This window comes from Phacochoerus africanus, chromosome 5, assembly GCF_016906955.1.
Source record: "Phacochoerus africanus isolate WHEZ1 chromosome 5, ROS_Pafr_v1, whole genome shotgun sequence".
NCBI classification, from domain to species: Eukaryota; Metazoa; Chordata; class Mammalia; order Artiodactyla; family Suidae; genus Phacochoerus; species Phacochoerus africanus.
The window spans coordinates 72,926,204-72,939,614 of NC_062548.1; the positions used below are offsets into that span (position 1 = coordinate 72,926,204).

A 13,411-nucleotide genomic window follows, 5' to 3' on the forward strand; every position below is an offset into this window, starting at 1 on the left:
AAGTCCCGCCCCGCAGGCGGCACCGGAAGTGGCAGGCCGGGATCAGCCTTTAAGATGGCGTCTCCTCAGGGGGGCCAGATTGCGATCGCGATGAGGCTTCGGAACCAGCTCCAGTCAGTGTACAAGATGGACCCGCTACGGAACGAGGTGCAGGGGCGGCAGGGTTACCACTGTAGTCGGTTAGCTGTGGGAACCGGGGCCGGCTAGAGGACGGGCGGTGGCTGGCCGGGCGCCCAGTGCGCCTGCGCAGAGACAGGGTGCCCAATGCGCCTGCGCGGTTGCGGTCCGGTTGCCAAACTCCGGTCTAGGACGCCTGCGCATTGTGCCGCCTACGTCTCGTAGTCTCCCTTGGGAAAGGAAGATCTGGCGAGTTGGCTTGAACAGAGCCCCTGCTGTGCGCGGAGCCCTCTGCTGGGCGGAGGGAGAGTGTCAGCCTTGGGGAGCTAATCTGCTGACCGCGCAGGGTGCAGGATTGGAGTGGAGTCTGATGAGAGGCGACTTCCAAGTTGTGAAGGCACATGGGAGGGGGTTAGGGGAATGATCGTTGACAGAGGGTGTGTCTGCAGGAGGAGGTTCGAGTAAAGATCAAAGACTTGAATGAACACATCGTCTGCTGCTTGTGTGCAGGATACTTCGTGGATGCCACTACTATCACTGAGTGTCTTCATACGTGTGAGTGCCCTGGACCCTGGCTGGTTCTTCCAGGCCCTACTCCCCACCAAGCTAGCTGCCAGCTGCTTGCCCCAACCACCCAGGCACCCTGCCCAGCCCATGAACCCTATTTACGGAGGGCCTGAGAATCTGCTTTTCTCTTGCAGTCTGCAAGAGTTGTATTGTGAAGTACCTCCAAACCAGCAAGTACTGCCCCATGTGCAACATCAAGATCCATGAGACACAGCCACTGCTCAACCTCAAACTGGACCGGGTCATGCAGGACATCGTGTACAAGCTAGTGCCAGGCTTGCAAGACAGTGAGTAACCAACCTGACTTTGAGAGGCCTCTAGAAGACTGATGCTGGGTGGCAGCTTGAGGTGACAAGGGCTTTGGTAGATAGAGAGGTTGACAGCTAGAAAGACAAAGAGAGGGAGGGTTTATTTATTTATTTATTTATTTATTGTCTTTTCTAGAGCCGCACCCGTGGCATATGGAGGTTCCCAGGCTAGGGGTGGAATCAGAGCTGTAGCTGCTGGCCTAAACCACAGCCACAGCAACGTGGGATCCAAGCCGCATCTGCGACCTACACCACAGCTCAGAGCAACGCTGGATCCTTAACCCACTGAGCAAGGCCAGGGATTGAACCTGCAACCTCATGGTTCCTAATAGGGTTCATTAACCACTGCACCACCAAGGGAACTCCAAGGGAGGGTTTATTCTTTACTTCCCATATTCCACTCCCTTCTAGGTGAAGAGAAACGGATCCGAGAATTCTACCAGTCCCGAGGCTTGGACAGGATCACTCAGCCCAGTGGGGAAGGTATGTCCCTTGGTAGCAGGAGGATAAGGTAAAGCCCCCATAGCATTTCTCCTGCTCAGTTTTTCTCCCTGAGGAAAAAGTAGTATGGAACATGTGCCACCCTCCTTATTACTCTTTCTCAGAGCCAGCCCTGAGCAACCTCGGCCTCCCCTTCAGCAGTTTCGACCACTCAAAAGCCCACTACTATCGCTATGATGAGCAGCTAAGCCTATGCCTGGAGCGGCTGAGGTGAGGCTATCTGAAGTGACAGTGACAGTGAGCCGGAGCCAGGGAGGGGCTCAGGGAGAGGGCGAGCCATGAGGGAGTGTCTGTTCCTTTAAAGAGAGTGTATCGTGGCTCTGGATGGGGGCCACGGGGAAAGGATAAGGTTCCCTAACCTGTGTCTGTTTCCCCCCAGTTCTGGCAAAGACAAGAATAAAAGCGTCCTGCAGGTGAGAGTGGCCGAGGGGAGGGCCTCTCTAAGGAGACTCACCTCCCCATGGCCCCTCCCTCACATACCTTGTCTTCTTCTCCCCCACCCCATCCCCAGAACAAATATGTGCGATGTTCTGTTAGAGCTGAGGTTCGCCATCTCCGGAAAGTCCTCTGTCACCGCTTGATGCTAAGTCCCCAGCATGTGAGTATTCCCACAGTCTGGTTTTTTTGGTTGGTTTGGTTTGGTTTGGTTTTGGTTTTGGTTTGGTTTTGTTGTTTTTGTTTCTTGAGGGAGGAGAAGGGGCTGAGAAGGGAGGAGCAGAGTTCTTCACCTGTGCAGAAGGAGAATTCCTAAAACTGCCCCCATCTCCATCCTAGGTGCAGCTCCTTTTTGACAATGAAGTTCTCCCTGATCACATGACCATGAAGCAGATATGGCTCTCCCGCTGGTTCGGCAAGGTGAGCCAGTGCCAAGGCAATCCCCAGGGCAGGGCTGGGCTGAGGGGGCCTTTTGGGTAAGAATGCTCCCACTGACTAATCCTTGCCCTTGTTCTCTCCTTAGCCATCTCCTTTGCTTTTACAATACAGCGTGAAAGAGAAGAGGAGGTAGGGGCCAAGCCCCTACCCCATCCCTCTCCCCTTCCCTCCCCAGATATTTATGTGAAATTAACCTCGGCTTTATTTTTTGAAATAAAAACTTGTAAAAAGCATCCATCTTTTTCTTTTTTGTCCTGCCACACACTGTGCTTTGTCTTGTGTCCTGCTTCCCTCTTGAGAAATCCTCTTGAGTTTCATCAAGAAGGAGGGCCTCTCTTGGAGTTCCTGTCATGGCTCAGCGGAAACGAATCTGACTGGCATCCATGAGGATGCAGGTTTGATCCCTGGCCTTCCTCAATGGGTTAAGGATCTGGCATTGCCGTGAGCTGTGGTGAGGTCGCAGACGCAGCTTGGATCTCGCAGACGCAGCTTGGATTTCGTGTTGCTGTGGTTGTGGCATAAGCCGGCAGCTACACCTTAGATTGGAATCCTAGCCTGGGAACCTCCATATGCTGTGGGTGCGGCCCTAAAAAGACCAAAAAAATAAAAATAAAAATAAAGGCCTCTCTTTGTTGGTATTCCCTCAGTGAATTGCCAAAGGAGAGCAGTGGAGGACCCTACATATGTAAAACTCAAAAAGTGAGCTAAGTAAAACCAGGTCACTCATACCAGCTCTTTTTTTTTTTTTGTCTTTTTGTTGTTGTTGTTGCTATTTCTTGGGCCGCTTCCGCAGCATATGGAGGTTCACAGGCTAGGGGTGAACCCTAGATTCTGCATATTCACAAAGACGTTCATTTATTTTATTACTGAAGTACAGCTGATTTACAATGTTGTGTTAGTTTCTGTTGTACGTTCACCAGAAATTGGTTTACATATATATGTTGACATATATATGTACGTTCTTTTTATTTTTATTTATTTATTCATTTTTTGTCTTTTTGCCTTTTCTGGGCCATTCTCACAGCATATGGAGATTCCCAGGCTAGGGGTCGAATCGGAGCTGCAGCCACCGGCCTACCCAGAGCCACAGCAACGAGGGATCTGAGCCGCGTCTGCAACCTACACCACAGCTCACGGCAACGCCGGATCGTTAACCCACTGAGCAAGGGCAGGGACCGAACCCGCAACCTCATGGTTCCTAGTCAGATTCGTTAACCACTGCGCCACAACGGGAACTCCATCAGCTCTTTTTTTGTGTGTGTGTGTTTTTTTGCCTTTTCTAGGGCCGCACCTGCGGCATATGGAGGTTCCAGGCTAGGGGTCTAATCAGAGCTGTAGCTGCCAGCCTATGCCAGAGCCACAACAACTCAGGATCCGAGCCACATCTGCAATCTACACCACAGTTCATGGCAATGCCAGATCCTTAACCCACTGAGCAAGGCCAGGGATCGAAACCGCAACCTCATGGTTCCTAGTCGGATTTGTTAACGACTGAGCCACGATGGGAACTGCACCAGCTCTTTTTGATGAAGGGAAGGGAAGCTCTCACTGTCCTTGAATGTTGTCACATATAATGCAGGCCCAAATGGAGGTATCCTAATTCAAGAGGAGTGAAAATGGGGCTGTGATTCAACAGTGGCCACTGCAAGACTGAAGAAAGAAAAAATAATACATATATATAGTTTTATTTGGCTGCACTCAGGGCATACACAAGTTCCCAAACCAGAGATCAAACCTGTATCACAGCAGTGACCTGAGCTATTGCAGTGACAACACTGGGTCCTTAACCTGCTGCATCACAGAAAAACTCCAAAGAATGATATTTTAAAGAAATACAAAAAATTGCACTATGGGAGGAAACTTGAAAAAACAAGAGTTCCCTGGTGGCTCATTGAGTTGAGGATCTGACATTGTCACTGCAACAGTTCAGGTCACTGCCATGGCCCAAGAACTTTTATATGCCACGAGTACAGCCAAAAAAAAAAAAAGAAAGAAAGAAAAGAAAAGAAAAAATTGGGCCACCCAGTGGCATATGGAATTCCCGGCTCAGGGATCAGATCCAAGCCACAGTTGCGACCCAAGCTGCAGCTGTGGCAACACTGGCTCCTTAACCCACTATGCGGAGCCAGGAATGAAACCTGAGTCTCCATGCTCCCAAGACAGTGCCAATCCTGTTGCACCACGGCAGGAACTCCCAGAACCTGATTTTAAAGCCTAAATCTTGTACTGGCCTGACTCCATGAATTCAAGGAGGTTGTTGGGCATAGCTCATGAGGGCTCCCGAGCTTCCCCAGATGCAGAGAAGGTGGCAGAGGACCCAGGGAAGGGATATAGTGAAGGCAGGCTGAACTGGCTAAAAGCCAGAGATGGGGAGGGGGAGGTGCGCAAGCGCAAAAACCTGAGCTCTCTCCCAGGGCGCAGGTTTGGACTTCCCTCTGTGGAGATGAAGCTTGAGGCCAAGAGAAAGGCACATGTGGAGAGGCTTCACTCAGCAAGGAAGAAGTGCTTGCAGCACTCTGGGCAGACGATGGAACTGGGATAGGGACACTGCAGAGCCACTGGCCCAGGCACAATTCCTTCACCGCACCATCTTCAAGATTCCTGAGCTTTGCGTGTTTCAGGCTTGAATGTGCCCCCCACCACCCCGCCCCCAATACCCCCAATACTCAGCTGTCCTTGAAAGCCTAAATGTCACCTCCTCCAGAAAACTTTCCTTCAGCCAGAATCAGGGCTTCTTCCAGGGTCTTTGGCCTGCCTCTGCATCCGCATATATCTCGAGGTTTGGGATTAATTATGTCTATCCCGGGGTTCCCCACTCTCTTTCCCTGAATTTAAACTCCAGGGATTCCAAGGGCCCACTCAAACTGTTCTCAAGGCATTTGTGTGTGAAAAGGGCATTTCTGAGGAGTGGCTCCGGAAGGAGAGGTTTTGGGCCGGGCGGGGGGGCGGGGGAATGGAGGTAAGGAGAATAGAAATGTCCCTGGGGACTTCTCCGGGCCCTATTACTTAGGGAGTACCTAGGTTGGAACTTGGCGGCAGCGTGAAGTCTAGCAGCCCCAGGCGGAAGATAAGGCTGCCCGAGGCCCTAAGACCCGAGAACCAAGCTTCGGGATGAGGCCTTTGATGACAAATGGTTTATGGCCAAGAAGCAGCGGAAGGCGCTCAAGCCTGGATCTGGGTGGAGCGGCGAACCGTCTCGTTCCCAGTTCAGCCTACGTGTTGTCTGTCAGTGGCGTTGGCGGTGTAGGCGGCGGCAGCAGCTGCGGTGCATCTCCCGAGGCGGCGGATGCAGACCGGCTGCGGACACCGCGCCGCTCTCCCTCCATATACGGGTCCATTACTCCCCTCCTTGGTCTGCTCCACGCAGACCCTGCCCCTCGGGGTCACTTGGGTCTCAGTCTGCGCCAGGACGGGTGAACCGAGCCCTCGGTTCTCTTGGGCGCGTGGACCCAGAACGCGCGCGCCGCGTTCTACGAGAGGCGGCCGCAGAGCCACCCCAGCGCGAAGCCCGCCCTCTCCCGGGCGCCTGGGACCTCGCAGGGCTTCCGGGTGGAGGAGTCAACCCCACATCTGCAGGACCAAGCCCGCGCTTGCCCCAGCAGCCCTTTCTCACCTAGCCGTTGCCGTGGTCCACACTCATCTGGGAGAGGGGGCACCGAGATTTGCTCCCGCCCTTGGCACAGAGGAGGACCGGTCCCTCTCAGCCTGGCTGGTCTCTCCCAGGATTTTGGGGTGAGAGGAGGGGGGACGACGAGATAGCGAACAGGGACTTCCTGGAACATTGAGTCTCAAGAGGTGCGCCTGTGTGGGGATGTAGGGGAGTGTCTGAGCACCCCTCCGCCCCTACCCCAGCCGCACACCCCTGGGTTGAGGGCGGTTGCATAGAGCTTTTTGTGAGCCAGCGAAAAGCGTCTAAAAGAATTGACAGACCCGAGACCCTGGAAGTGAAGCAACTACAATTTATGTCTGAATCGGTTCTCTATGCATTAACGTTTTCTTTTCTTTTTCTCGCTCTTTTTTTTCTTTCCTTTTCTTTCTTTTCTTTTTTTTTTGCATTAACATTTTCTGAAAGATAAAACCATCCCAGAAATGCACGAGATGGAAGGATTCCACGCCCCACGGTCCTCTGCCTGGAGTTTCCTCCCTAAACCTCCCACTTCCCTCTCACTATGGTTAATGGGTTTTCCTAAGCCAGGGAAGGAGGACAAGCACATTTCTTGGGACTCAACTTCTCCGCTGTCCACCGTGCCAAGAAAGTTATTCTAGGGATCCCCTACCCCACCCTTCCCAATACACTCACAGAATTCAGAGAAACGTGTGGGGTGGGAAATCCAGGGGACTAAAGGTCATTTATTGAGCAGATATGGATGCCAAGAAGAGGGGATACATCTGGGGCAGGAGTGGCTAGAGGAATCTGCAAGGTGGGTCAGAGGTGCAGTGTCTGAGAGTGAGAAATTACATGGAGGTGATGAGGAAAGGGAATTCTGAAAGATGATGATGAGTGGAGTGGGAGAATGCATCCTTAAGTGGGAATGGAGGTGTCTTCTGGTGAGAAAGTCAGAATGTGGGGTTATTTACCAGGAAAGGGAGCAGAGGACCCCCAAATGTCTGAAGGGACAATGAGGAGGATGCTTTGGAGAAGGGGGGGTGGCGGGCAGCCATATAGGCTCGAGTCCTTGGATGGCTCTGGGGAGGACCCAGTTCTGAGAAGGTTGGACCATGGGGGTGGGAGGTACTGCAGGAAGAGGTGCACTGGAGAGCAGCAGCTCTCCCAAGCTGGGGGGTGGGGTGGGGTGGCAGGAAGCCTAAGAGACAGCTGAACGCCACCCCCCAACCCCCTGCAACCCAGAACCTGGGTTTAATCTCTTAATCTCCCTCATTAATCATTCACCCTCCTCCTACCCCCCTCAGAGGATCTGGTTTCTCCCCAGCTCATGTTCCAGGGGCTTTGCTGGGGGAAAGTCCCCTCCTGTGGCCCCACGATTGTCTGCACAAGTCCCTGGCCTCCGCTAGGATGACCTTAGCTGGACTCTGCTGTCAGCGGCCTCCTCCCTTTACTAGTCTCTCCTTCCCTCTCCCCAAACCCACAACTGGGGACTGCCCAGCCCCATTGTCCAACCCCATTCCTGAGCCCAGTTGCAAGGGGGGAGAAGGTTGGAGAGTCAGAGGGGAAGGAAAGCAAAGGCCCTTCAGGAGATCCTCACACTGACACACAATAGTAAGTGAGAGCAGAAGAGATGAAATCAAAGCTACACAGAGGATGCGTGAGTCTAAGGGTGTAGTGTCTGTCTGGTGACAGGCCTTGGATCCACTTTAATTGCAGATTAAGTGAAACCACCCGGATGGTTCAGAGGACTGAGGCCTCCAGCTAGGAGGATCTGTCTTAGTCCTCCTCCTCCTCCCACCACCATTAATAACCAATTAACAAGGCCTGGAATTCCCACTGTGGCACACTGTTATGCAGGTTCTATCCCTGGCCCAGTACAGTGGGGTAAGGATCTGGTGCTGCCACAGCTGTTACATAGGGTACAACTGTGACTTGGATCTGATCCCTGGCTTAGGGACTCCATATGCTGCTGGGTGGCCAAAAAAAGAGAAAGAAAGAAAGAAAGAAAGAAAGAAAGAAAGAAAGAAAGAAAGAAAGAAAGAAAGAAAGAAAGAAAGAAAGAAAGAAAGAAAGAAAGAAAGAGGAAGAAAGAAAACAAAAAAACAAGGTCTTGAGGCAGTTCAGCTTTCCACTATCTGCTCTCTGAACCAACAGTGGCCTACTGGGCTGAGTTTCTTGCTCAGGCCATGATGAGGGTCCTATGTGAGGGTCTGGGTGTGTTACAATAGGTGAGGAGGTGTCATGAGAAGAAGCCCTTAACCAAGAAGGCCCTGCATTTCTCCACCTTTGTTGGCTGTGAGCTGAGTCAATGCCTCAGGTTACATGAGGTAACTCCCATTATCAGAGTGCCTTCCAGGGAGTTCCCATGTGGCTCAGCACCTCAGGTCGCTGCTGTGGCTTTCGATTGATCCCTGGCCCAGGAACTTCCACATGCTGCGGGTTTGGGCAAAAAGACAAAAGAAAACAACAAGCTTCCTGTCCTTGTCAAGGAGTCTTTCATGCAGGTGCCTTGGCTCTCCCAAGCTCGGTTTCGGGCAGCCCAACTGCAGGTTCCACTTGCCCTGGGGTGGACACAGAGGATCACTGCACAAATGGTGGGAGGTACAGAAGTCTACAGATAAGGTAACATAATGGACAGTCCAGGAGGGACTGGCCCACTTCTTTATGGCACTATTCAAAAAGAAGAAGAAGGAGAAGGAGAAGAAGAAGAAATCCATAGCAATGAATTCCCTTAGGAGTGGTGGGTTCCTCAGGAGTGGTGGGGTTTCTCTGTCGCTGGGTTGTACATTTCCTAGCTATTTGGGATGTGACGTGTGAATAAAACCCTTGCCTTGTTGAGCCTCCACTGGTGAGCAGTGTTGTCCCAGAGCTGTCTTCTTCCTACACAGGAGGGCTGTGGTGTAAGCCTAGAACTGAAATAGGTGTGGGAGAGAAGAGAGAAAGATAGGACGTGGATAAAATAGGAATGAATATCTCAGGCCTTAGAATTTGTCCCTGAGTTGGTAGGGGTTCCGTCCCAGGATCTGGTTGGGCAGATGAAGTTTGCACTTCAAGTCACACTTCTATAGGGAGCAATCCTGCTGATCCTGGGCAGTGACCAGTGGCTGCTCCCAATGCTGCTGATGCTGTGTGGTTTCTGGGCCTCCCCAGGCTGAAGGACCCCTACTCCAACCACAGGAGTTTAATAAGACAAAGACAGATGGACTACTCATAGATCGAAAGAGTAACCAGGAGGCTCTTGGTGGAGGCCAGTCTTCACTGGCAAAGACCCTTCCAGGCAGTAGCACTAGCTTGGGTTTGTTGTGTCCTCCCTCCTGAGACTCGGGTCTCTGACCCCTTCTCCACGTGTTTGGACTTGCCAGGGCCTCTGAGCCAAGGCGGGACAGCCCTGGATTCAGCCAGAGAGCCGGCAGAGTCCACTCACCTGCGCTGGCTTCCCCATGGCATCCCCACCTTTCCCGGTTGCAGTCGCTCCGCCCGGCCAGGTCCTTCCAAGTTCCCCAGCCCCCAGAGCCGCGCTAATAACTTCCAGCCGCTGGACCTCTTTAAGAGCGTTCCGCAGGGGTGGGGCGGGACGAGGGGGCCAGGTCGGGAGACAGAGGTCCCTACTAGGTGAGACTGGGGATCCTAGCTCTGTCAGCTCTCTGTCTCCCTCCTCGGAATTTTGCAAATTCCCAGCAGTTGGGGCCAGGGAGAGCAATTTTATTGCCGACGAGTTTATGAGCCAGAGCTGCGGCTAGGCGGGGAGTTTGTGGTACACAGAATCTGGGGGCCGCCCAGGAAAGGTCCGAGTGTACACCGGACCACGCTCTGCAGCGCAGAGCAGCCCGGCGGCCCGGCTTGGTGGGTTGTTCCTCGGGTTTCTCTCCGCATCTCCCCGCCCTCTAGAAATACCGCTGTTGGGACATCTACCAGCTCCAGACCCACCGCGGCCCGGAGTTGGGAGGTGGGGGCGCAGGAGGAGGGGCACACGAGGGTCTGGCCCAGCGCGGGGGGCGGGTCCGAGGCGGGGGGCCCAGATTGGGAGCCGAGCTAGGGCCCAGGCAGCTGCGGAGCCGAGGGCGGCCAGCGGCGGCACCGCCACAGCCCCGCTGGCCATGAGCTCGGGATCCGAGCCCGGGACACCCCGGACACCCTTCAGCATCGCAGACATCCTAGGCCCGCGCCTGGTTCCCCGAGGACCCTCTGTGTCGCAGCTTCGAGAGTCGAGCCCAGGTCCCAGGTCGCCGCTGTGCGCGCTGGAGGAGCTGACTAGTAAAACTTTCCGCGGACTTGACGGGCACGCGCCGCAGCCCTCTGAAGGTACAGCACCGGCGAGGTCGCGCACTGTGACCTGGCCGTCTCCCTACTTCTCTCCTCCAGGTTACCGGTCTCGACTCGGCCACTACCCTAACCGTGCCCTCAGCCCACGTGCCAGGGCTGGCCTCTTCCTCCCCTCCCCTCCGTTAGTTCCCAGGCTCCGCGGCCGCTCCCAGATGCCGCCAGTCGGTCGAGAACTGAGAGACCTGTGCGTGGGTCGCGGTCCGCTGTAGGCGGGGCAGTCGCAGCAGAGAAAGGCCAGAGAGGAGACAAAAGGCCTGGGCCGGAGCCTGTAAATGAGTGAGCTAGGGCAACCGCGGAGCACAAAGTGCTGGGAGACCATGTTCAGGCCTCTCCGGGTACCTAAGCTCCTCTCCAAATCGCTCTCTTCTCTAGAGGGCGCAAGGAGCAGAGGGCCCCTGAAGCCGCAAAGGCCGCGGGACTCCGGACTCCACCTTTCCTCGCCCTTTGTATCCCCACTTTCATCCTTTTGGGGTCGAGGAGGGGGGGGCCCGTATCACCAAAAAAAGAATAAGCTGAGAGTGTCCGACACCACCCACGAGTCTAAAGAAGGGCACTGTCCGGTCCTGTTAGACTCACCGTGCGCGTTGACTGCCCCTACTCTGATCATGGTCTGCCCCCTGCCTCCGGTGCCGGACCCGCAAGCCCGCTCTGCCAGGGGCTCCGGAAGGCCTCAAAGGCCCGGCCCTAGACGCCTGACCATGCACTACGTCTCCTCTGGCTTGTCCTGCCCACCTCCCCTTTCCTGTCCCTGCAAGGTGCCCTCAGCCTGCTGCCTCCCATACCCTAGAGGTCGGTTCCATTTCCCCCCACCCCCGCCCCCCGGGCTGAAATACACCCCCGGCCACTAGCAAATTTTGGGCAGGGAACCAGGGTTCTGGCTCGCGTCTGCCTTCTCGCTCCGCACCAACTCCTCCCCGCCTCCCAGCACACACACCTGGCTGGCTCGATCCCCGCTTTTCCTTCCTGACCAAAGCCTGATTCCCGCAGGCTAGAGATTGACCCCCGCCCTATCCCGCAGGCCGCGCGGCCCCGGGAGCGCTGGGCCCAGGCCCGGCCGGCCGCAGACGGCGAAAGTCACGCACGGCGTTCACCGCGCAGCAGGTGCTGGAGCTGGAGCGGCGCTTCGTCTTCCAGAAGTACCTGGCGCCTTCCGAGCGCGACGGGTTGGCGGCGAGGCTCGGCTTGGCCAACGCGCAGGTCGTCACGTGGTTCCAGAACCGGCGCGCCAAGCTCAAGCGCGACGTGGAGGAGATGCGCGCCGACGTGGCCTCGCTGCGCGCGCTGTCCCCCGAAATCCAGTGCCGCCTCGCGCTGCCGGAAGGCGCTCCAGGCCTCGGCCCTGGCCTCGCCCGGCCGGACGCTGGGCCACATCTGTCAGACGAGGAGATACAGGTGGACAATTGAAGGCAAAGCCGCCGCCAGCGCTCTGGGGCGCGGGACTCCTCGTCTCCGCGTCCTGTCCGGGTCCTGGGTGGAGGGAGGGTATCTAACTGGTCCCCTTCTGGCTCACAGTCGAGACACCCACCTTTTCCAGTTATTGAGAATAAAGTCAAGACTCTGCCTCAGCACGCCTCAATCCTGGCACCCAAAGCAGTAAGAGCAAAATCTGCTGATTATTGTGAAGATTCTGTGTTTAGCACTATGTCGAGCGCTTTAAATGCGGTATTTCCTTTAACTCTCATAGCAACCCTATAAGGTAGGTGATATAATTAGGCCCATTATACAAAGAGGAACCTCTAGGTCAGGGTTTGGACCCAGGCATCCAGCCAGCCTTCAAAGCTGGTGCTTGTCAGCTTTTTTCTCCGGAGACTCCGGGGTGAGGGAGAAGGACATGGGACTTCGGTAGCTGAGGGTGCCAACCCCTGCTTTCCTGGCCACCTTCTTTCCAGGACTCTTCACCCCCAACCCACCTTTGATCAGCTGCTGCCTGGGAGACCTTGTGCCTAACTAACTGACTGGCCCCAGAGTGACAACGTCCTGCTTTTCTTTTTCCCCACCCTGGGGTCATTTGTTAATTGGGTCCTGACCATTCTCCTTGCCCTCATGGAAGGAATCCTACCCTGAGACACAGGCAAAGTGATGAGTGCTGGGAGAGGGGTGGGACCCCTGCTTCTGGGACCTCCACCCCACTCCATGCTGGGACAGAGAATGTTCCCACCAGGATGGAGGTGGTGGCAGGAGGGTGGGAAAGCCTGGCTTGTCCACTGGGGCAGAGCTTCGAGAGTGGCTGTTTGCAGGGTAGAGAGAGTGCAGCCCACCTCCTCCCACAGACATTTCTGGGATGAATTTCTTCCTTCCTTCCTTCTTTCCTCCCTTTCTTTCTTTCTCTCTTTCTTTCCTTTTCTTTCTTTCTCTCTCTCCTTTTCTTTCTTTCCTTTTCTTTCTCTTTCTTTCTTTCTTTCCTTTCTTTCTTTTTTCCTTCCTTCCTTCCTTCCTTTCTTCCTGTCTTCTGTCTTTTCTAGGGCTGCTCCCCGCAGCATATGGAGGTTCCCAGGCTAGGGGTTGAATTGGAGCTGTAGCCGCTAGTCTACGCCACAGCCACAGCAACACCAGATCCGAACCTAATCTGCGACCTACACCACAGCTCACGGAAACACCAGATCCTTAACCCTCTGAGTGAGGCCAGGGATCAAACCTGCAACCTCGTGGTTCCTAGTCAGATTCATTTCCACTGCGCCAAGATGGGAACTCCTGGGACTAATTTCTGGTGCTGGTGGTTAATTATCCTCCTTGTGTGAGGTGCGTGGCAGGGAGGGAAGAGGAACACTCCTGCAGCTGCAGGTCTCCCCCCACACACACCCCCATGCCTGACCATCCCGGCTCACCTTCAGGACACCATGCTTAGGCTTGATCTTCCTGTTTCCCCTCCCTTCCTTCCTCCCTCCTCAGCCCTTCCCAAGCTCAGGTGCCTAGTCGATTCGTTTCCACTGAGCCACGACAGAAACTCCTTAATTTCATTTTAAGGATAAGGGGACTGAATCACAGAAGACCACAATCCTAAGAAACTTGATCATGTCATGAAGCTTGTAAGTGGTGGGGCTGGGACTAACCTACTTGCATGTCTGACTCCAGAGCTCATGCTTTGGCCACTATAGGTTCTGTTGCTGTTACTGTA

The 13,411-nt window shown here is 54.6% G+C and overlaps 2 protein-coding genes across 2 annotated transcripts; both read left to right on the top strand.

The window, feature by feature from the left end:
• On the top strand, positions 1-2,599 carry PCGF1 (polycomb group ring finger 1). Its single transcript, XM_047781696.1, has 9 exons — positions 1-147; positions 567-672; positions 819-971; positions 1,404-1,475; positions 1,598-1,703; positions 1,873-1,906; positions 2,005-2,091; positions 2,268-2,348; positions 2,452-2,599. Exons 1-9 carry the CDS (start codon positions 55-57, stop codon positions 2,497-2,499), a joined length of 780 nt encoding a protein of 259 aa, XP_047637652.1. The 5' UTR covers positions 1-54; the 3' UTR covers positions 2,500-2,599.
• Positions 2,600-9,994: 7,395 nt separating this feature from the next.
• Positions 9,995-11,861, top strand: LBX2 (ladybird homeobox 2). Its single transcript, XM_047779204.1, has 2 exons — positions 9,995-10,275; positions 11,315-11,861. The coding sequence occupies exons 1-2, from the start codon at positions 10,071-10,073 to the stop codon at positions 11,698-11,700; spliced, it is 591 nt and encodes a 196-aa protein (XP_047635160.1). The 5' UTR covers positions 9,995-10,070; the 3' UTR covers positions 11,701-11,861.
• The last annotated feature ends 1,550 nt before the right edge of the window (positions 11,862-13,411 follow it).